Source organism: Podarcis vaucheri, assembly GCF_965113315.1.
Source record: "Podarcis vaucheri genome assembly, chromosome: Z".
Taxonomy (NCBI): Eukaryota; Metazoa; Chordata; class Lepidosauria; order Squamata; family Lacertidae; genus Podarcis; species Podarcis vaucheri.
The window spans coordinates 2,557,660-2,580,341 of NC_138758.1; the positions used below are offsets into that span (position 1 = coordinate 2,557,660).

Below are 22,682 nucleotides of genomic sequence, written 5' to 3' on the forward strand. Positions count from 1 at the left end.
ATGATTTCATTGTATGTTTTTTTGTAAACCGCTTTGAGATTTATTTATTTTTACAGTCAAGCAGTATGTAAAGTTTATGGAATAAGTAATTTCCATCACCTTTCTTGCACATACAAAATCCTCCCATTTTAGTTAATGTCAAGAAGCAGGGAAAAAGCAAGAGGTGAAAAAATAAGTTGCATTTGGAACTCAGTGCAGCAGATGGCATCCCTCGGGTCCCATTTTATCAGGCTGGCTGTCTTGCATAATCCTGAAACTGGCCATTTGTGTGGTGGACCAGCATTTGCCCTTTGGATCTCCCTCCAGTTATAGGTCATTCAGGCGCAGCTTCCATTGTCTTTTCAGCACCTAAGGAGAAATCCCCGGTGGTATCTTGAGTATGGTTTGAACTGTGGAAAAGCGGCATACAAACAAAATGACGTCTGTCTGTCAGTCTATGTCATCTGTTCTGACTACGAAGCTGCTTTGATTGATGCAACTGTCTTAATTATATAACTGTCTTGTTATATTTGCAGTTGCTTTACATATGATGTTAGGTATTATGAAATAGCTTTAGGGCACTTCATAAAAAGTGATTTGTAAATGAAATTTGCCATCAGCATTGCAGAGCACTTCCAGTGGTGGCTCCCCATTTGTGGGCTGCTTTCGCTAGCAAGGCTTGCTTGTCTTCATCGTTGCTTTCAGGAGGAATTTTGAAATACTCTTCCCCCAGGCCCTTTGTGGCTGAAGAATATTGTTCCTAGCAACCTTAAGACAATAGGATGGAATAATGTTTCAAATCACAGTGCTTTTAGAGGTTTTTAATTCTAATTGTTTTTAGAATGTTTTGTCTGTTTTAGAATGCTTTTGCATTCTAGATAGTTTCTAGATAGTGTTCTGTTTGCTACCCTAGGCTCTTTGCAGAAGAAGAGAAGGGTACAGATAAACAGCATCATCATCCTCCAATCATAATTGCATTTTTGTGTTTTACCAGTGCATCCTTCTTTCTTCCCCCTCTTGTCTGGATGCATCCAGGGTTTGTTTGATGCATGGAACTTGCCCTTTTCCCTGCTCAGCTGACGATTCAAACATCTAGTGCAGCTCCCGTCATTTCCATTAAAAATGCTTGGAAATCTTGAGCAATCAGCTTTTTAATAGCTCTGTTCTTCTAGCTTAATGATGCTTAATTACCCTTGCTCATCAAGGACCATGCAGCTTAATTAATATGTGCAAATTGCATTGGTGTTCTTGCCAGCCTCATTGGTGTATGCCAGAAGCCAGTCCAGACCTCAATGAAGTGAGCATCAGAGCAGAGTTCCAAGCATTATCTTTAGCAATAACAAATGTTGCATTGATTTATTGATTTGTACAATGACTATCCCAGCTTTCAGCATCAAGTGGCCTCAAGGATGCAACCCGGTAAATCATTCAAGTAAACACAATTTTACACCAGCTGTAGCTTTTTGGCTGGCTATGACCAGCTGAAAAAATAAAGCCCATCCCGTCCAGCCTTATTATATCAGTGCATTGTGGGCAATGACCACATGACCGACTCAGTCCTTGGTACCAGGTGGTTGCATCCAGTGCTCATCTGACTCAAATCACGAAATTAATGGGCATAGCTTCATGAGTGCCCAAATGCAGGTCATGCTGTACTGAAAATGTCAAGACAACTTGACTACAACCAAATGCTTGCATAATTCAGGCTACCATCATCTTTCAGAAACAAAAGCTTTACATCAGCAGATATTTTTCCCAAAGCTCAGTGGAAATGAAGACACTTGAGACTCTGCAGTAGCCTTTTTGGAAAGCTCCCTGTCTTCAAATTGTTTTCTGCAACACGGTGTCCTTGTGGGAAGGGGTTTAGGCCCACCAGGGTAGGTGGGATGGAACTTAATTAAAACTTAATTAAAAAGGCAACTGACAATGAATGCTTAAACCTGTTTGACCAGTTAGGAAGTGCTTCTCTGAGTCAGTTTGGAAGATGGGGAGGGAGCAACCCTGGTGACGTGCTTGGTTTTTAAATTAAATTTGCTATTTAAAAAAAAAGCTTCCTAAGGGCTGCTCAAAGTAGGATTTCATTTCTCTGAGCAAATATTCTTCACCAACACCACAGTCCTAAATCAGGCCATGTCACCAACTGCTTTTGAAAGTAAAAAATAGATTGCCGTTCTTTGTGGGGGTGTTGATATAAAGATGGATGGATCTGCGGAAAGTTTGCTTTATCATTTTTCACATCTTAAGCTTGGTTCTGCATTGGCATGTTTTAACAAAAGAATTCTGTTGAAAATTCACCAGCGTTTTAGTGTGTATTTCTGCTAACATTCACAATTCTGCTTGCAATTTTCCCTAATATGATTATGTCTTTATACATTATTTCCACTAATATCATCATATACTTTCCCTTAAAATATGCATTCATATATGCATTTTCCTTTCTTCTTCTTTGGCAATCACTCATAGCCGAGTTAGATTGTCTTCCATAAAGACGGTTTTAACAGTGAGTCTGTAAGTGACTGTGGAGGCCAATTCTGGATCCACACGTCCTTCCACAGTGGGGACATTGGTGTCTGGGCAGATTTGCCAAGCACGCCTTCCTCTTAGCACGTTTCTCCCTTGCGTCCTGAGTTTGAGCGTCTTCAAAGATAAGCTCTACCAAAGGTAGTTCAGCTGAAATGATCTAAGGCTCTAAACCATGTTCATTTGTTTTAATGGGTTTACTTGGACTCCAATGGAGAGCTTCATTGCAAATTTGAAGAAGTGTAAGTTTCGAAGGGACGCGGGTGGCGCTGTGGGTTAAACCACAGAGTCTAGGCCTTGCCCATGAGAAGGTCGGCAGTTCGAATCCCCGCAACGGGGTGAGCTCCCGTTGCTCAGTCCCTGCTCCTGCCAACCTAGCAGTTCAAAAGCACATCAAAGTGCAAGTAGATAAATAGGTACCGCTCCGGCGGGAAGGTAAACGGCGTTTCTGTGCGCTGCTCTGGTTTGCCAGAAGTGGCTTAGTCATGCTGGCCACATGACCCGGAAGCTGTACGCTGGCTCCCTCAGCCAATAGATGAGCGCCGCAACCCTAGAGTCGGTCACGACTGGACCTAATGGTCAGGGGTCCCTTTACCTTTACCTAAGTTTCGAAAAAAGTCTATGTTTCAGTTTACTAATTGTTTCAGGGATTTGTAGATTAATCGGAAAATTATTGTTAACAACTAAGTTCATTAGCAGGATTAATCTAAAACAAGCAGTTAAGGAAAACATAGAGAATAACTAATAAATGAAACTAAGTGGGAGATGCAGTACTGAAAATTAAAACATAAGAAACCACAGAAGGGGGGGTGAGATGGAAGTCAAATTATATTTTTTATTGGGAAATCTAATTAATCTGTATGATTGTTTAAAAAATTCAAAAATATTGAATAAAATATTTTTAAAAATTGTTTCAGGGTGCATGAATTAGAGACACTTGTGTCAAAATGCAAACCAAAACTGATTCATCCCACCCATCCCTGGTCTGATAATCAAGAAATAAGAGCCAAAATTATATGAAGTTAACTACAGAACATCTTATTTCAGACCCTCCAAATGTCCCTATTTTCCAGGGACATCCCTGATTTAAAGAAGTTGTCCCAGTTTCTGATTTGATCCCAGAATGTCCCCCTTTTCCTTAGAATGTCCCACTGGAGAAATGTTGGAAGGTATAGAGTTATCCATCCCCAAGTTGTCTGAAGGCAATTCTGTATAGGGAAGGGTTTTTTAAAAATGTTTAATGTTATATTATGTTTTTATATATGTTGGAAGTTTCCCAGAGTGGCTGGGGCAACCCAGTGAGATGGGTGGGGTATAAATAGTAAAATTATCATTAGGGAATGGGACATCCCTATTTTCATCGGAGAAATGTTGGAGGGTTTGTTATTTATGTATTGAATCTATATCCTGCCCTTCTGAAGAAGCCGAGGATGGCAAACAAATTCACACAAAAAATTAAAAAGCAAAATTTTTCTAGAATGGTTAAAACATTATATTTTAAAAATTACAATTAAAAACATCTAAACTCAGTTGCAAGCATTCTAGAACAGTTTTTAAAAAAATGATTCTATCCAATGATCTTAGGGTAGCCAGGAACAGTATTCAAATACTGTTTTCAAGTACATCTTGAATATTAATAATGATGGAGACAGGTAAGCCTTGCTAGGGAGAGCATTCCACACCCAAGGAGTCACCACTGAGAAGGCCCTTTCATGGGTCACCACCAACAAGGCCTCAGAGGCCAATTGCAGAGTTTGAGGTGGTTTATGTTAGGGAAGGTGCTGTTCCAGGCATTCCTGCATCTCAGCCGCAAACATCTTCTGACCTGAGGTGGTGATGAATGTTTCTCTCTGCACAACTGCTTCCTTTCAGATCTTGACTCTTTGCTCCAGGAATTAAAGTATGTTAACTGTGTTAGGTTCAAAAGGAGGATTAAAAGGAAACACAAGCAGAGTCTTCTGTCCCGTTTAAGGAGAACAGGGAAAGAACTTCTGCTTTGTGTAATAGAGACTTCTAGGGCTGCAGGTTGTGGTTGCATAAGTGGAACAGGAATTTCTGGGCTCCAGCTAAGTGCCCTATAACAAATTACGCATAAGGTGTTTCTTTATGTTTAAACAAAAATGGATTAAAATTATTTCTTTTTTTAAAAAAAGAATTGGTTGGACCTGTGAGACTCAGAGCCATAAAGCCCACTAAGTGACTTTGGTGCCGTCCCTCTTTCTTAGCCTTACCTACTTCATGAATTGGGAAGGCCTAGAGAACCACGAACACTGAGCTTGAAGGAAAAGTGGAAAATAAATGAAACGAACAAAAGTTCCTTATTTACTGTACTGAAACAATATTGTTAATCTTCTTGATCTCTGTGTTGTTTACCTCGCTGGCTTCCCCCCTCCCCTCTTTCCCTTCCAATAGCAAAAATCTTCTGGCAAAACATTGTTCAGCCTAAGCTGCAGCCACCTGAACCTCACAGAGAAGGAATACTTTGGTCTGGAGTTCTGGAGTTCTGCAGGGCATACTGTAAGTGAAGGCATTTTGAATCAACTTATAGGGGTGTCACTGAAGGCAGATTGTATATGAGGTGCTCAGTGGTACCACTTCAGGTGCTGACTGAATACCCCTCCACTGAAATGAAATGAAATGTTGGGAAACTAGCATGTGCAGTCATGCAAGGGTTACTGAAAATTCTCTGCTCTCAACTGCTGAATTCTGCAACCTCCATAAACAGTGCAAGAAAAGGAAATGTATGTCTCCTTATTTTGAGTAATTGATTCTTCTTGTTATGGGGAAGTGAATGCCTCCCTCCCCCATGTCTCCACATTGAGAGCCACCTCCACCCCACCCCCACCCCCGCCAAAGGATTCCAAAGCCATTCCACAGGGCTGTGAACCAAATGGCACATTGTTAAATTTCATAAGAGGATTGATTGACAGATTTTCAGAACATGCTGTTTTTGAAGCCATCAGTTCCGGAAAGTTAAAAATGAAAACCTAAAGCAGTGATTCCCGTGCTTTTTGAGGCCAATGCCCACTTCGTTCCATAAGCTCATCCCCAGCACCCCCTGCTCTATGCAAAACCTTATTTAGAATAGTGGTTTGCACAACCCACTAAGAAAACGAATAAGGCCATGAAATTCAAAACAGTAACAATTAATTGCACATTCACTCAAAATCCAATCAAAAGCATTTTGTTTAATCAATTCAACAAAATTGATGAATTTGATCCACTGACGCCAGCTTTTCAAAGGCTGATTGATTTCCCTTTACACCTCCAGCCAGCTCCTCAGCTGCCTCTTAGCACCTCCTAAGTAATCCTACAGCTTCCAAGGGGCGCCATTGCAAACCACAGCTATAATTATATATGGGGCCAACACGCTGAGTGGGGAATACATTATCCCAGCCCTGAGGCATCTGAAGGCTGCCCTGTATAGGGAAGTTTTTAAATGTTTCATGTTTTATGATGTCTTTATATATGTTGGAAGCGGCCCAGTCAGAGTGGTTGGGGCAACCAAGTTAGATGGGCAGGGTATTAATAATAGTAATAGTAATAATAATAGTAATAATAATAATAATAATAATAATAATAATAATAATAATAATAATATAGGATGTCCCTATTTTCATCAGAGAAATGTTGGAGGGTGTGATGTTGTTGTTTTAACATACATAAACACAAGCTTTCTGCTAGCCTTCCTAAATGTGCTTCTTTTGGAATCAGCGCCGGAGGTACAATCGACTTTGTGGATGGGGAAGGCTCTGCCTGGCCTCTTTGCTTTCTAAGCAGAGCTATTTAAAGTGTACTCCATTTGAAATGGCTCCCCAGCCACACAAAGAAAGATGCACACAAGCAGCCAAGGCTGTGTTGTTTTTGCTCCCTTTTCTTTCCCACTGGTGAAAATTCTGTCTCAGACAAACAGACCCCAGTCTCCAGAAGGGAAATCCAGGTTTGGAGGCGGAGAGGGAGAAGCAGGGAATCTAAGTGGCTTAGAGCATCAGTGCTCCAGCTCTGCATCATAAAGACAACAATGGAGGCCATTGACTTCTCTTTGCTTCATTAACTTGCTGGAGTGCAGTGCGGGTAAAAACAGGGCTCTGCATTTATAAGGAGCAAAAGCAGTGAGTCTCTGCCTGTCTGCTGAAAGGCTGCTTTTCCTCCTCAGAAGCCATTCAAGGAGCATCACTCAAGGATATCCATCAGGAAGCTGATTAACTGGGCTGCATTGTTCTTCAGCTGCCAGGGGCTGATGAGTCTATGCATGCAGCAGAATGAGATGGTAGAGTCCTGATGTGGTTGGACAGACTGTACCACTTCACAATCAAGTGCAAAGATGGCTTAACAAAAATTTTTAAAGCTCTGTTAAAATATAGCTGAAACTAGACAACCAGCATAGCCAGAGGCCCCCTACCTTCCTGAAGCATTTCTGTTCCATTTGCAGGGAGGGCACTGTTGTTACAGCTGTGTAAACACCATACATTTAAAAGCACACCCACCCAAGAACCCTGGGAACTCTAGTTTGTTACAGGTGCTGGGAATTGTAGCTCTCTTAGGAGTGAACTTCAATATATGTAGTGAACTTACAATATATGTAGATGTGTACACAATATACAGTTAAAGCACATTTAAATCACACATCCCACCAAGAATCCAGGGAACTGTAATTCACTCCTCACGAACCAAGAATTCCCAGCACCCTTAACAAACTACGGTTTCCAGGATTCTCTGGTGGAAGCCATGTGCTTTAAATGTATTGTATGTACACAGCCCTGGATGGTCAGGATCAGCCCAATGTCTTTTATGCTGCACTTTTGTCTTCCTACAGGCCTGGCTGGAACTTCTAAAGCCTATAACAAAGCAGATTAAAAGTAAGTATTTTTGTTATCTATGCATATATTTTAAAAATACTTTTCTAAAGCAACACTCAAGGGATGGCAGGGAGATGGAGCACTGATCCAGGGCTCTTCTGGCTCACCTTCTCCTCTCCCCATCAGTAGCATTAGGAGGCTCCTATTCCCCTCCCAAAGCTGCAATTCCCAGAGTTCCCTGTGAAGAGGGATTGATTGTTAAACCACTCTGCAGAATTGCAGCTGTGGGAGGGGAGCATGAAACATTACCAAAATATATAATATGGAGAAACCCCCTAACTCTAATGCTGTTGGGTGGTTGGCAAAGCTGGCTCAAGACACTTGGGCACCTGAGGTGAACCACAAAATGGTGTCCCCAGCCCCTTTTGCCAAGGAATAAGGGGTGAGGGAAGATCTACATCAGGAATAGGGTGCAGGGGAGAGACAAAGATTGCCACTGGGATTGGCTGCCCAGTAAACCCCGCCGCCTGAGGCATTTGCCTTATCTTGCCTCATGTGTGTATAAAGATCTTGCCTGTATAAAGATTCACATCGGGATCGGCTGCCCCTGAGGCATTTGCCTCACCCTGGCGGCTGGGCAGCTACACTAGACTTTCTTAAAACAGTGATGGATCTGCAGCAGGCATCTTCCATGTGTCTCTGGTTGCGCCCAGATCTGATAGTCACTTTGTTTTCTGGGCATTAAATGTTTCCACAGGCCAAGACTGGGGAACCTGTGGCCTTCTAGATGTTGCTGGACCCTAACTCCCAGCTGCCTCTGCAGACAACATGGGGGTGGTTTCATTTATTTACCTGTTGCATTTATATCCCACCTTTTCCTCCAAAGAGCTCACCACAGCCCTGTAAGGCAGGTTAGGCTGAGAGAGAGTTGCTGGTCCAAGGTCACCTAGTGAGCTTCATGGTTGGGTGGGGGGGTCTCAGCATGGGTCTCCCAGGTCACAGTCCAAAATGCTAACCACTATGTCCCACTGGATGGAGGCCAGAGGTTCCTCATTTCTGTCTCAGATCAGGCGTCTCCCATGCCTGGATGTAGCATTTTAGAACCATGGGGGAATCAGTTCAGCACATGGGGATGATGGACAGTTAGTCTCCATCTTGTCTAGAGCGTTCAGAAAAGCTAATTCTGCAGGCTGTGTGCAAATGAAGAGATTTGTAAATGTTCCCGACAGACCTTTGAAACCAAACTTATGAAGATGTTGTGTTTTAAGATCCTAAGGAGGTTCTTTTCAAATTTATGGTGAAATTTTTCCCAGTGGATCCGGGCCATCTGAGAGAAGAGCTGACAAGGTATGTTTTATTTTTACACAGACTCTTGGTTTTGTTTTTGCATTTGTTTCATTTAGAAATAATTTCATTTAGGGTTTTTATGAATGGGGGTTTCATTAAATGCTTAAAATAATTCGAAACGTTCCTTTCCCTGACCTCCTATGTAACTGGCAAAAGCAGTGTTTGAGGTATGAAAGCTAGGAGCTAAATGACACCTTAAACCTGGGTTATGGGCACAACAACAGAATGTCTAGGTGTACTTTTTTGATAACAAGAATAAAAGGTGAAAATGAATGAACCGCAGCTAAAATATTATGTTCACTTTTCACATCTGAAGGCAGCAAAAAAACCAAAGCTATGCTTCCCCTGCCCACCCCCCTAATATTCTTAAGAGGGACTTTTCTCCAGTCTTCAGAGAGTGGCTGGAAGTGGGGAGGCAGAAAAATGACCTCCTTTCCTTCCACTCTGCAATTTTAATCTGAAATCTCTTTGGTGCATTACTGTGTCCAGAGCTCAGAAACTGCTTGTGCTAATGAAATACCTTGTCGCAAAACACACCTAGAACAATGGGAGTTTTGAACGCTGCACAAAAGCACTAAATCAGCCTTTACCAACCTGGCCCCCTTCATATGTTTTTGACCGCAACTAAGACCAGCCCCAGCCTGTGTACAGCAAGGCAGGCTGGAGCTGATGGGACTTGTAATCCAAAACATCTGGAGAGCATTGTCTAAATAATACATAACTGCATTGTTCATTTTATATCTATATATACCCATCTAGGTATTGTTGCATTTGAGACAACGAAGCTATGGTGATGATAATATTTATTTATTATTAAAATGATTTATTATATTTACATCCGACATTTCCTCCAGGTTGCTCAAGGCTTCATAACTGGGTGGGGATCTGAACCCTTGTCTCCAGGGTCTTAGTCCAACACTCTAACCACTAAACCATACTGGCTGCTATCAGTATAACTACTGTTTTCAGGACACTTAGAACTGCTTGCATAAGCATAGTTTCTCGTGGATGGTGCCCATTGTATTGCCATGGCTATCACAATTTTATTGAAAATGGCTTTTACATGCATTTTTGCTCCCCATGAGCACAAGTGTCCTTAAAGAATAGAAACTTGGTAAAAGGTGCAGTAAAAATCAACAGAGGACTTTGAATGCACTGACCCAAACCCCTACACAGGAAGGGGGCCATATCTGTGCTTCACAATTGCACAACAAGTAGTCAGAAACTGGGACTAGGCATTGGGTTCAGCATCCTGCAGGATCCTTAGCTTTCATTTAAAGAGAAATCCAAGGTTCTAGCCCATAAGATATTGAAGATAGGTTTGAAAGAGTGCACAGCAACCAAGGAGACTGCAGAAGCTGGATGGGAGGGGCAAAGCAGTTAACCAGGATGTGCAGCCATTCAGAGACAAGGCTTAAGTGGTATGGATAACTAACTCCCTTGCCCATTCTGTCTTCCCTGCAAGAACAGATTGACAATAAACAAATTTATGCAGATACACTTGTACTGAATACTTTGAGAATCCTCCTTTTAATCTTGCACATGAATCTAAGAAAAACTAAACAAATTAGATCTTCTATTCCTGAAGGCCTGTAAACTGGTCACCATGGTTCTACTGATGACGTGTTGTTCAGGTTGATATTGTCGCCTGCCACCCCAATCTCAGAGCCGTGCAAGATTCCAAGAGTTCCAGGCACTTACCCAGGGTTCAGTTTCCTTTGGAATGAGAGACTGTGGTGTCTTTATGATATATGGTTTATTTACATATATATGCAACCTGAGCCTACCATAGAGGGGCTCAAAGCATTAACACTCCAAACCAGAAGTTTTTCCCCCTAGAGGGGAACTGTGAAATTGTAACTAAATCCTGGGAACTTGCAGCTGTTACTGATTACAACTGTGGGAAAGGATTTGTGACCTTGTAGGACAATGCCTTCAGAAGCACTGTTGGGTGCTTTCTGTAAAATAAGTGCCCTATTGGATCAGTTAAGTCAGAAGACGGATTTTATGACTAATGCGGCTAGAACCTTTGAACAGGTAGTGGGGAACTATATGGAGCCCACCCAGGAACCAAAACAGGAGCATGCCATCACAGAACAACTGAAAGAAGAGGACCTTGCTGAATCTTGGGCGCCAGGGATGGAGGGACTTTTGGTCCAGCAGGAAAATGAGCCTTTGGATTTGACAAATGAACTTGGAAAAAACCAGATTTGGAAAGACAAAGTTTGGCTGGAAATGGGGGGTTGGGGTGACTCCCCTAGGCAGGGATGTTTGGACTTTCCGAATCTGGCAATGGGCCCTCAGAGGTTTGGAGCTGTTGGGACTTCCAATCTTGGAGGGAATTTGAAACATGTTTTAAAATACCACATGGAGTCTAGTCTGGACTATGAGAAAGGGGTTGATTTGTTGAAAAGGGTCAAAAACACTACCAAGCTGGAGTTCCCACGAGTGAAAGGAAAATATGAAGAAGAACTGCGGAAGGGACATGGAAGAGATTTGAAGGCCTCGGATATAAGATCACCAGGTTAATGTGCCAGACTAATGGGATAAAAAGGACTGACAAGACCGGGGGGAGGGGATGCTGGAAGAAGATTGGATTGTTTTTATTCTCTTTTTTTATCATCAGAAATGTTTTATGAACGTTGCAAAAATGTTGAAATGAAATTACTTGGCTCTTGTAAGAATGTTTAAAGAACTAGTTAAAAAAGTAATGGTTATGAGAAGCTGGTAAAAATAAGATTTAAGTTTTAAGGTCTTTTATAAGATAAGATGAAAATAGAGCAAGGTAATGTAATGTAAAGCCTCAGCGCCTAGGGCTTGCCGATCGAAAGGTCGGCGGTTCGAATCCCCGCGGCGGGGTGCGCTCCCGCTGCTCGGTCCCAGCGCCTGCCCACCTAGCAGTTCGAAAGCACCCCTAAAGTGCAAGTAGATAAATAGGTACCGCTTACCAGCGGGAAGGTAAACGGCGTTCCGTGTGCGGCTCTGGCTCGCCAGAGCAGCGTTGTCACGCTGGCCACGTGACCCGGAAGTGTCTCCGGACAGCGCTGGCCCCCGGCCAATAGATGTGAGATGGGCGCACAAACCCCAGAGTCTGTCAAGACTGGCCCATTAGGGCAGGGGTACCTTTACCTTTACCTTTAATGTAATGACAGAATATTATGAATTATGGAAAGGATTTGCTGTGACAATTATTAATCAAGATACAAGAGATGGGAGAAGGAGGAGGTCATGGAAAGAAGGTAATGAAAGTGGAGAATTTGAAAATGATGGTTTTATTTTTATTTTTCTGTTTTTGTCTTTTTTCTCTGTAATTTTGTCTTTTTTTTTCTTTGTAATTTTAAAAATTCTTTTTTCAATAAATATCATTATAAAAAAACAAAAACAAAGCATTAACACTCCAAGAGGGTGTTGCTTCTCCTATAGCCACAGCCTTGGATTAAAGCGGAAATCAAGCATGGCTCTGACTCTGCCTTCCCAGCCTGCTGCCTTGTCTCCAGCTTTTAGCTCACATAACACAACTCTACACCCTGGCTTTTGTCTTTCCAGCTCCCAGCGAGCTGAGGGAGGAGCCCCCACCCATTTGTCGTCTGGCACAGAGCTACAGTGGTACCTCTGGATGCGAACGGGATCCGATAGAGCCCCATTCGCATCCTGAGCAGAACACAATCTGCGTCTGCGCATGCATGGGTCGCAATTTGCCACTTCTGCACATGCGTGTGACGTCATTTTGAGCGTCTACACATGCGCGAGCGGCGAAACCTGGAAGTAACCCATTCCATTACTTCTGGGTTACTGGAGAACGCAACCTGAAAACGCTCAACCTGAAGCGTCTTTAACCCGAGGTATGACTGTACTTCCTTTGTTACCTAGATGGACCCATAGTCTGTCTCGGTGTGTGGTAGAATCTAACGAATACAGAATGATGCCTGATAAATTGCAGAATTGTTTTAGTCAAGATAAACAAGGGTTGATGCATGTATGTATTTGTGTGTTTTGGCACATGACCACTAGAAAAGGGTCTTACCCTCACATTTCCTTTGGGGCAGGGAAATTTTGAGGATCATCTTCCTATCAGTAACATCTCTGAAACGGTTTTTAGATACCTGTTCACTCTCCAAATCAAGAAGGATCTGGCCTGTGGAAGACTGCCTTGCAGCGATAACAGCTCAGCCCTGATGGTATCGCACCTTTTGCAGTGTACGTACAGCATTGGCCTGGACATCAGTTAGAAGTTTATACGAGGTTGGCAAAATGCAAAAGTTTCCACAGGGGTCTTGAACCTGCAAATGTTGAGTAAGATGTGAGCCAGTCAGCTTTTCTCAGCCTTGCATGGAGAATGGAAATGCTGCTGACCTTTGCAATTTGCGCTTCACTGAATTTTGTGAGACTGTTCTCCAACCAAATAATGTGCCCCAAAGTATGTATAGCAGGAGAAAGTGTGCATAAGGATGCATGCATTAATGAAAATAACAAACAGATATGCTTGCAAAAATGTATATATCAGAGTAAATGTGTATACCAGGAGGAGTTTGGATTAAGAGGCAGATTAATTTTCATTAGGACTTAAAAAAAAAAAAAAGCTTTGCAAGCTAATGCGAAAATGTAGAGAACTGAACTAAAATGAGAAACTGAAATTGACATCCCAAACCACAATTTTGAATTTTGTTCCAGGCCCAGCCACTGTCTTTCTTGGGTCTGGTTGGTTGTTTAGGGTTAAAAAAAAAAAGTTCCAACAAGCCTGTAGACTCTGTGACTGAAGGTCTTCCAAAGATGCAGCACTTGCTTTCTTCCATGTAGTCTGCATATCATCTAGATCCACTGCATATATTTTTGCAACTTAAAAGTGCTTCTTGAGAAGCCAGTTTCATTTTGAAAAGAAAAGCTCATGGTAGATTGATTCTGCATTATGCCATTTTGAAAGCAGATGTTGGCAATCCCTGCAATGGGAGACATATTCACACCTGCCCAACGGCATTGTGGGTGGGCATAGTCCAAGACTGCAATTGCCACTTCCTTCTTCATTCACCTGGGGCATGTGGAAAGAGGAAATGGCATGGGTGTTCAAGCGCACATCAAGCAACCACAACCACCCAGGTGGAAAGCCACATGATGAGGACGAGCATGAATGATTCCAGATTGAGACAAGCTATATTTTTGTGCTATAAACTAGTTAGTGTGTATGCAGCCTAAGTTTATATGGTTTCACATTGCAGCGGCCCTGGGAGATTATCACGAAGAAATGGATCAAAAGCACCTGGAAACGCACAAATATTTACTAAACCAAGAGTGTTTGGTGAACAAGATCATGCATTACCACAAGAAACATATGTAAGTCCTTGTTTTTTAACTACTTGTCACTTTCACCTTTGGCAGAACAGAACCTGGAAGCAGCACTATGGCTGCTGTTTTCTGCACTTAAATTCTGTGTAAGAAAATGTGGATACTACAAATTGTCTAAGTTAGGCAAATGAATTCTGCAGCTGCCCTCCCCTTCAGGCACTACATAGAATCATAGAGTTGGAAGAGTCCACAAGGGCCATCGAGTCCAACCCCCTGCCAAGCAGGAAACACCATCAGAGCACTCCTGACATATGGTTGTCAAGCCTCTGCTTAAAGACCTCCAAAGAAGGAGACTCCACCACACTCCTTGGCAGCAAATTCCACTGTCAAACAGCTCTTACTGTCAGGAAGTTCTTCCTAATGTTTAGGTGGAATCTTCTTTCTTGTAGTTTGGATCCATTGCTCCGTGTCCGCTTCTCTGGAGCAGCAGAAGACAACCTTTCTCCCTCCTCTATGTGACATCCTTTTATATATTTGAACATGGCTATCATATCACCCCTTAACCTCCTCTTCTCCAGGCTAAACATGCCCAGCTCCCTTAGCCGTTCCTCATAAGGCATCGTTTCCAGGCCTTTGACCATTTTGGTTGCCCTCCTCTGGACACGTTCCAGTTTGTCAGTGTCCTTCTTGAATTGTGGTGCCCAGAACTGGACACAGTACTCCAGGTGAGGTCTGACCAGAGCAGAATACAGTGGCACTATTACTTCCCTTGATCTAGATGCTATACTCCTATTGATGAGGCCCAGAATTGCATTGGCTTTTTTAGCTGCCGCGTCACACTGTTGGCTCATGTCAAGTTTGTGGTCAACCAAGACTCCTAGATCCTTTTCACATGTACTGCTCTCAAGCCAGGTTTCCCCCATCTTGTATTTGTGCCTCTCATTTTTTTTGCCCAAGTGCAATACTTTACATTTCTCCCTGTTAAAGTTCATCTTGTTTGTTTTGGCCCAGTTCTCTAATCTGTCAAGGTCGTTTTGAAGTGTGATCCTGTCCTCTGGGGTGTTAGCCACCCCTCCCAGTTTGGTGTCATCTGCAAATTTGATCAGGATGCCTTTGAGTCCATCATCCAAGTCGTTGATAAAGATGTTGAATAAGACCGGGCCCAAGACAGAACCCTGTGGGGAGTATTGTTTTGTTTGTTATTATGATATATATTTCTGTGTTCTTATTTTATAAACCACCCTGTGATCCTCAGATGAATGGCAGGATAGAAATTTAATCATCATCAATGACTACAACAACACTTTACAAGGATACTCATGGTTAGGAAAAGCACCCCACACATCTGGACTATGGGGGATTTGAATGTGGAGACGGGGGAGAATCCCCTGGATGAGCCCTTACTTGATGGTGGTGCTGAAATACTAATCTTTTCTTTCTAGAGGCAAAACTCCTGCTGAATCAGATGTGCAGCTCTTGGACATAGTGAGGAAGCTAGAGATGTATGGGATCAGGCCCCATCCAGCCAGTGACGGTGAAGGGACCCAGATCAATTTGGCTGTCACTCACATGGGAGTCCTGGTTTTGCGGGTAAGGAGAACCCTGTCAATGTTTCAGGAGGCAAATGCAAAGTTAACAGCATCCACAGCAAAGTGCCTTAGTGCTGCTGAAGCACTGCTTTTCTGCAATACGTCAAAACAAATTCAAAACAGAGATTCCACGCATTACTTCATATGATGCTTAAAAAAATATGTGCAGTGCCCTTCTGTACGGCCCAAATCCTTCTGTAATGAGTATTCAGTTGCCTGTTCCATTCAGCCAAGGTTGCTTGTATCGTTAATCAAACGCTTCCTGCTTGCAGGTTCAGCTCATGGTATTAGCTTCCTGTTGAACATGGAAGGAGAAATTAGTGATGAATCTTGGGTGGTGCTTCAGCTTCTCACTGCTCTGGGCTCACCCTGCTGCCATTGCTGTTTAAAAGAAGAGCCAGCCTCTTTCTCCAGCACCCTTTGATGTGGGCGTCTCCAATTCTGTCTTCCCCTGGAAACCAAAATGCTCCAATGTCAAAACTTGGCATTACATGGTAGCTAGACATCTCTTGACCATATAATCTTCTGCCAAAAATAGTCACCTAATTTTGGGGCAATTACGTGGTACTAAGACTCCACAGCATATTTGCAGAGCAAACACATAGTTTGGTTGATGTTTGCTGTGTAATGTGGGCGCTGAAAGGCCCAGGCAGATACACTTCCAACTGGGGAAGAAGCCAGAAAATGAAATCACGATCCACCCAGTGTTATATATCAGCAGAGATCAGAGTTTTCTCAAGCTCAGGAGACCTAAACCTTCCCAGGTTAAGAAGAAATGGCAGAGAACATAGGATTGCATGCACACTGGTCTCTGAGCAGTGAGAGACTCCAGGGGTGCCTGCGCTTACCTAGGGTTCAGCTCCCTTTGAATGAAGGTCAGAGGAGACTGTGGTGTCTTTAGGATATGCATTTTTATTTACACTTATATACAACCTGAGCATAGGATGGAAAACAGATCTTTACCCTTTAGGTTTCCAGGGAAGCCCTAAGTTCACAGCCTTGGGCCCGGCACAGAGTAGACATGCCTCCTGTCTCCAGCTTCTAGCATCAGCCCCCAAACTCACACATAAGCGGAAACCCTTGGCCAGGTGTTCTTCCTTTAGGATGAGGTGGCATGTAGCCAGGTGAGGTGGGGAAGGCCCACACATTTGTTTCTGTCACAACAGTGCAATGCCTTTGGAGATGGTAAATAGCAGTACTTAACTGGCCTGCCAATGCCAGTAGCTTAACAAAGGAAACGGTTTTGCTGGCTCAAAAGTCTCTTCTACTTAGACAGGCAAGTTTGTCAGAATTACATACAAAAATGCATTTCTTAGGAGAAATTTGCAAAATAGTGCTGATGAATTTTCACTTGCAAAATAAATGTTCGAAATCACTTCATATGTGCAGTGAAATGAATTTAATTTTAGAAAAATGAACAATGGAAAAGAACCAAAATGGACTGATCCATCCAACCCCATTTTGGAAGAACAGCCCCAAACAGGCTGTTATTTGGGACTATTGCTACAATATTGTGAAGGATCCCCCTTTTTTCTCTTTTTGCATGCTGTTAACTCCAAATGTTCTTATTTTTCACTGTCAAACACTGGAGAGTTATCCCGCCACACAAACTGCAGGCTGCAAACAACGACCGTGTTGCACCATCCAGGCATCTTAATCCAAAATGTTGTGTAACTCACACAGTGTGTCTATTTTTCTCTGCAGGGCAATACGAAGATTAACACCTTCAACTGGTCCAAAATTCGCAAGTTGAGCTTCAAGCGGAAGCATTTCCTGATCAAACTCCATGCCAACATTTCGGTAAGGCCTAGGCAACTCTCTTCCCTCACATAGTTTTGTAGAAACACAAGTTGGCTTAAAGTATAAATGTATTTACCTCTGGTCCCTTCTGTGGTCTGTGTAATGTGGAGGCTGCCACTGCACTGGAATATGTTTCTTCACGTGGGACCATACTTCTCTTGAGAAGTCATTAGTGGCACTGCATTAATTCCACACAACACTGAATAGCCAGTGACATCAAACATACTGGAAGTTCAGCATGACCAAGAGACAGAATTTCCAAAATACCTTTCAAGCATTTTCTATAACCTCACTTAGCCAACTGGCCTGATTTATACCTGATTTATACTACAACATTTCTAAGGGTTTTCATAAACCTACTGGAAAGAGAATCAAAGAAACAATGGAGTAGACAAAAAGCAGGTTTATTGATCCGGTGCATTTCCTACCCTACTAGCCCTCCTTCTGCAGTGTAATTCAGAGAACAGTGATTCAGAATTCAGATGTTCTATCTCTCTTGTCTCTTAAGAAACAGAAAAGATAGCTATTTTGCTCCACTTTTCACTGAATTTCCCTGAAGAAGGAGGGCCAGTATGGTCTGAAATGCATCAGATCAAGAAACCTAGTGGGTTTTTTTTGGGGGGGGCTTTTGTTGCTTCATACACCTCTCATACACCTAGCCACACCTCCTGTATTTGTGCACAAGATAAACAGGAGAGAGGAGGCCGGCCCACCCACTGCCAGACATTGGTCTGCTTCCCCCTCCCACTTCAATGGCATCCTCAAACTGCAGTGATTTACTTCTCCATAGGGAAATGAATGGCAGCCATTCAATAAAATCAAGGGGGTCACCGGGGTTGCAGGCAGGCCATGAGGATGGAGCTAAATCTGTTCCCTGCTTCTCACAACCATTAAGAATCAAAGGTGCTCCTATCTGCACAGCTCTTCATTGCTGATCATGCTACAGCATGACGGGGTGTTGAGTGTTCTGGGGAAATGGGATTTTCCACAGATGCAGCTTCATAGATAAAATAGGCTTCCGCTCTTAACTTTTGTATCTAAAACATATTATAGATACATTCCCAGATGCCTCAGTAACCTGCATCCAGTGTGGCATTTTGCGATCCCTTAGAATCTCACAAATGTGGGCTCAGATTCTGCTTCTGAGAGCCAGTGTGGTGTAGTGGTTAAGAGCAGTGGACTCATAATCTGGGGAACCGGGTTCGCATCTCCGCTCCTCCACCTGCAGCTGCTGGGTGACCTTGGGCCAGTCACACTTCTCTGAAGTCTCTCAGCCCCACTCACCTCACAGAGTGTTTGTTGTGGGGCAGGAAGGGAAAGGAGAATGTGAGCCGCTTTGAGACTTCTTCGGGTAGTGATAAAGCGGGATATCAAATCCAAACTCTTCTTCTTGGCTAAATTTATAGTGCTGATTCTGGTAGGTTGTGGTCATTGTATATGGAATGGCCTGGCTTCCATCTTACCCTGCATAAAGGCAGCACTTTTGGAAGGTCGGCGTGGGGGGGGGGGTTCGGAATGAGGTGCAATTGCTCACATCTTGGTAAAAGTGTTGTGGCTGCCGGAGCAAAGAGGCTACTATGGCCAGCACAAAAAGAGGTGATGGTGCTCTGAACTGGTGGGTGCCATCACACAGGAAAACCACTGCATAAATGTGTTCGGAGAACTAATAATCAGTGATTCTAGATTTAGGTAGGTAGCCGTGTTGGTTTGATGCAGTTGAAATAAATAAAAAAATAAAAAAATTGTCCAGCAGCACCTTAGAGACCAACTAAGTTTGTTCAGGGTATAAGCTTTCATGTGCACACACACCTCTCTAAGGTGCTACTGGACAATTTTTAAATTTTTTTTATTTAATAAACAGTGGTTAGATTATTGGTCTAGGCAGTGCTTTTTTATAAAAAAATGTTTAGGGGTACTCTCATTTTCCTATTCATATTGAAATACTGCCCCTCAATGAGGCCAAACCTAGATTCATAAAATGTTTAGGGTATGTGTCCCCCTGGAAAAAAAGCACTGGGTCTAGGACTTGGGAGACCCAGGTTCAAATCCCTGATCACACACTCACTCACTGGGCGACTTTGGGCCAATTTTTGTATCTCCACCTAACCCTCCTCACAGAATTATTGTGAGGATTGCAAAGAGGATGTAGAAGCAGAGAAATGTGTGCTGCCATGAAGTGCTTGGAGGAATGAGGGGGTATGATACAATAGCAACTTAGGAACAGAGATGAGGAATCTCCTGATGTTGCTAATTATTAACTGCATTGACGGGAGATGGAGACCCAACAACCTCTGAAGGTTTGAGCTGGTCTTTGACCGTAATAAATTATCTATCTATCTAACCTCCGGAGGGTGTTCTTCCCTTCCCCATTTCATCATCTCAGCCGGTAGGCTAGGCTGAGAGAAGTTGGACTAGAAGTTGGAGAGAAGTGAGCTTCATAACTAAGTAGAGATTTGAACGCTGGTCTCCCAAGTCTTTGTGTGGCACACTAACCACTACACTACATGACACTGTGACATATTCTCTCTCTCTCTCCCATCCCTACTCTCTGCCTCAGGCCTTGTGCAAGGATACACTGGAGTTCACCATGGCAAGCCGAGACACTTGCAAAGCCTTCTGGAAGACCTGTGTGGAATACCATGCTTTTTTCCGACTCTCGGAAGAGCCAAAGTCAAAACCCAAAGCCTTTTTGTGCAGCAAGGGCTCCAGTTTCCGATACTGGTAAGATAGGAAGGACATTCTGACCTACAATCATATTCAGGAACTAAGTCAACTGAAACAAATGCACATCCCCCCCCCGTTTATCCAACTACCTTGGGGGGGTGGAGCCCCCACACACATTGGGGGTCTGGTACAAGTAATGTAAATCACCATTATTCATGTTGCCCAACAGAGGAATCCAGCGCAACAGTTGTGCTAGTGGAAAACTCATTGTGTGCTGCAGATCACACCATCTATTGGGCAGTAAAGTTCCCAGCAACCTGTTTATGCATGCGCATGAGCTTGTGCAATGGCGTTCCGCTGGCTCAAAACATTTTGCCACAGGAGCAAGTAATACCCCTCATATATCCTGTGCTTCTGAATTTGCTGCTACACCACTGACGTAGTGTAAAAGTGAGCAACAGTAGTCTCGGGGAGAGGATGCCACAACTGTCTTCATATATTTCCTGTCCTTAAAATGGCAGCGGAAGGACTCAGCGGCAGCTGCTGGAACATGGGACAAAAGGAAAACTGAAGAGCCTGCCCTTTGAGAGGTATGATCTTTCCACAATAAGAACTCCCACCTTCTTGCCAGGGTTCTGTTTGATGCCCTCCCTTCAAGTTAAAAGCCTGGCAGTAAAGTTCTCAAGAGCAGAGTTGCCCCATATATAATTCCAGTAGGAGTTTACTCAGAGTTGACTAACTTTGTGAATTTTTCACAGAAGTGAAAAGTATATCAATCTTCTAAATGCACAAGTGCTTTCAAAGGGAAAGCAAGCATTTTTAAAAATTCTGGCAGCAGCCACCCTGTGTTGGTACCTGCCTGCTTTTTATTGAAAGACCACTCCATTGGTTAAGTGTCACCACCAATAAGGCCCTCCTCCTCCATACCGCAGCTAAGTGAACATCTGTGCAAAGTCACATGGTCTGCAGAAGATCTCCAGCTGATTGTACTGATCTGGGAAGCCTGCATGGGAGAAGGTGACCTCTTATATAGCCTAGGCCAAAACTGCTCAGTGACTTACCAGTCAAAGCTGGCTCCAAGTGAGCAAATTCTAACATCATCTAACAAGATGGATTCAGTACCACCAACTAAATGAAGTGTTTAAAATAGATAACAAAAAAGGTTTTGCAAAGGAAGTCTCAATATTGGACAGAGAACTAATACAAAATAAGACAAAAATAATTTCTAGGATGTATGGAATCTTACTAGAATGGGAGGTGAAAGACGAATAAGTTAAGGAAGTAATAGTGAAATGGGCAATAGATATAGGTAAACCTATTCAATTAGCAGAAAATTGTGGAAAGAGAATTGGAGATTCATGGCATGTGAGGCAATCAAAGAAAATTTTCTTCAGATGTTCTACAGATGGTATATGACACCTTACAAACTATCTAAAATGTATAGAACAAAATCAAAAAATTGTTGGAGGTGCAAAAAAGCAGAGGGCACGCTGCTGCATGTGGTGGACTTGTGATAAAATTAAGAGTTTTTTGGATATGGTTTGTGAAGAGCTGAAGAAAATATTCAAACAAACTTTTTAAAAAACACAGAAGCCTTTTTACTGGAATATTAGAGCCAGATATTGCGAAGGAAAATAAGAGAATTTTTCTTTATGTGACAGCAGCAGCAAGAATTCTAATTGCCAAAAATTGGAAAAATGAAACAATCCCAACAAAAAAAAATGGCAAGATAAGCTATTTGATCATTTAGAATTGGCTAAACTGACAGAGGCAATTAGAGACCAATGCAAACAAAAAATTCAAAAGGAATGGGGAAAATATAGTGAATACCTGAAAAAGCAGTGCCCTGAAAATAATACTTTGGCTTGTCTGGACTAATTTTCGCAAATAAGATATGGTGTAAAAATATAAGCTGTAGAAGAAAACTAGAAAAGAGGAATTGAGAAAGAAACAGTTTATGAAGTATACAACTGGAAGTATACAACTGGAAGGTTGAAGGAAGTCAAATAGAAATGAATAAAAATTGAAATAGGGGTTATGTGTATCATTTGTCCTACATGTGTAGTTATATTTTTTTGTTTGTTTGTCTTGTGAGTGATGTCTGTATCGGTGTTGGTATAATAAGTTAATAAAAGTTTTTTAAAAGGGAGCCAATTCTAAATTTGCCTACATCGAGCCTTTGATTGGGTGTGCTAAACCCTTTAAAAAATTACCTTAATATATTAGCAAGGCTTGGGGAAATAAGTTGCAGGATGCTTAAATTTCTCTCTCTCTCTCTCTCTCTCTCTGTGTGTGTGTGTGTGTGTGTGTGTGTCTGTGTGATTTCACTGAGATTTTTAAAAACTTGGGGAGACATATACAGAATGTCAGAAGGAAGGGAAAATAAATATTAGGACTGCTTGAACACTGCATAATATAAGGAAGGCTCATCCAGCCCAGTGACCTGTTCTTCCCAGATGCCTGTGGGAAACCTGCAAGCAGGACCAAAACACTCCCCCCCCCTCCTGCAACCTCTTGCTCTCCGGATTCAGAAGCACTTCTGCCTCTACCTGTGGCATCAGAGCACAGCCATCCTGGCTAGAGGCGCCCAATAGGCTTCTCCTCCATGGATGTCCAGTCCTCTTTTAAAACCATCCAAGTTGCGTGTCAAGAAATGCTTTATTTTGTCTGTCTTGAATCTCCAGCTTCCTTGGATATCTCACAA

At 42.7% G+C, this 22,682-nt stretch overlaps 1 protein-coding gene across 2 annotated transcripts in view; it reads left to right on the forward strand.

Moving 5' to 3' along the window:
• The window catches only part of FRMD7 (FERM domain containing 7), a 47,423-nt gene that overhangs the window by 21,083 nt on the left and 3,658 nt on the right, over positions 1-22,682 (forward strand). Inside the window, exons 2-10 of one of the 2 annotated variants that reach the window (XM_082207427.1) lie at positions 4,912-5,016; positions 7,316-7,358; positions 8,567-8,645; positions 12,745-12,842; positions 13,859-13,973; positions 15,368-15,515; positions 17,219-17,314; positions 19,872-20,035; positions 20,500-20,568. In XM_082207427.1, coding sequence (XP_082063553.1) covers positions 4,912-5,016; positions 7,316-7,358; positions 8,567-8,645; positions 12,745-12,842; positions 13,859-13,973; positions 15,368-15,515; positions 17,219-17,314; positions 19,872-20,035; positions 20,500-20,568 — 917 coding nt within the window. The remainder of the gene's footprint in view (positions 1-4,911; positions 5,017-7,315; positions 7,359-8,566; positions 8,646-12,744; positions 12,843-13,858; positions 13,974-15,367; positions 15,516-17,218; positions 17,315-19,871; positions 20,036-20,499; positions 20,569-22,682) is intronic. The other variant, XM_082207428.1, reaches the window with a different exon arrangement.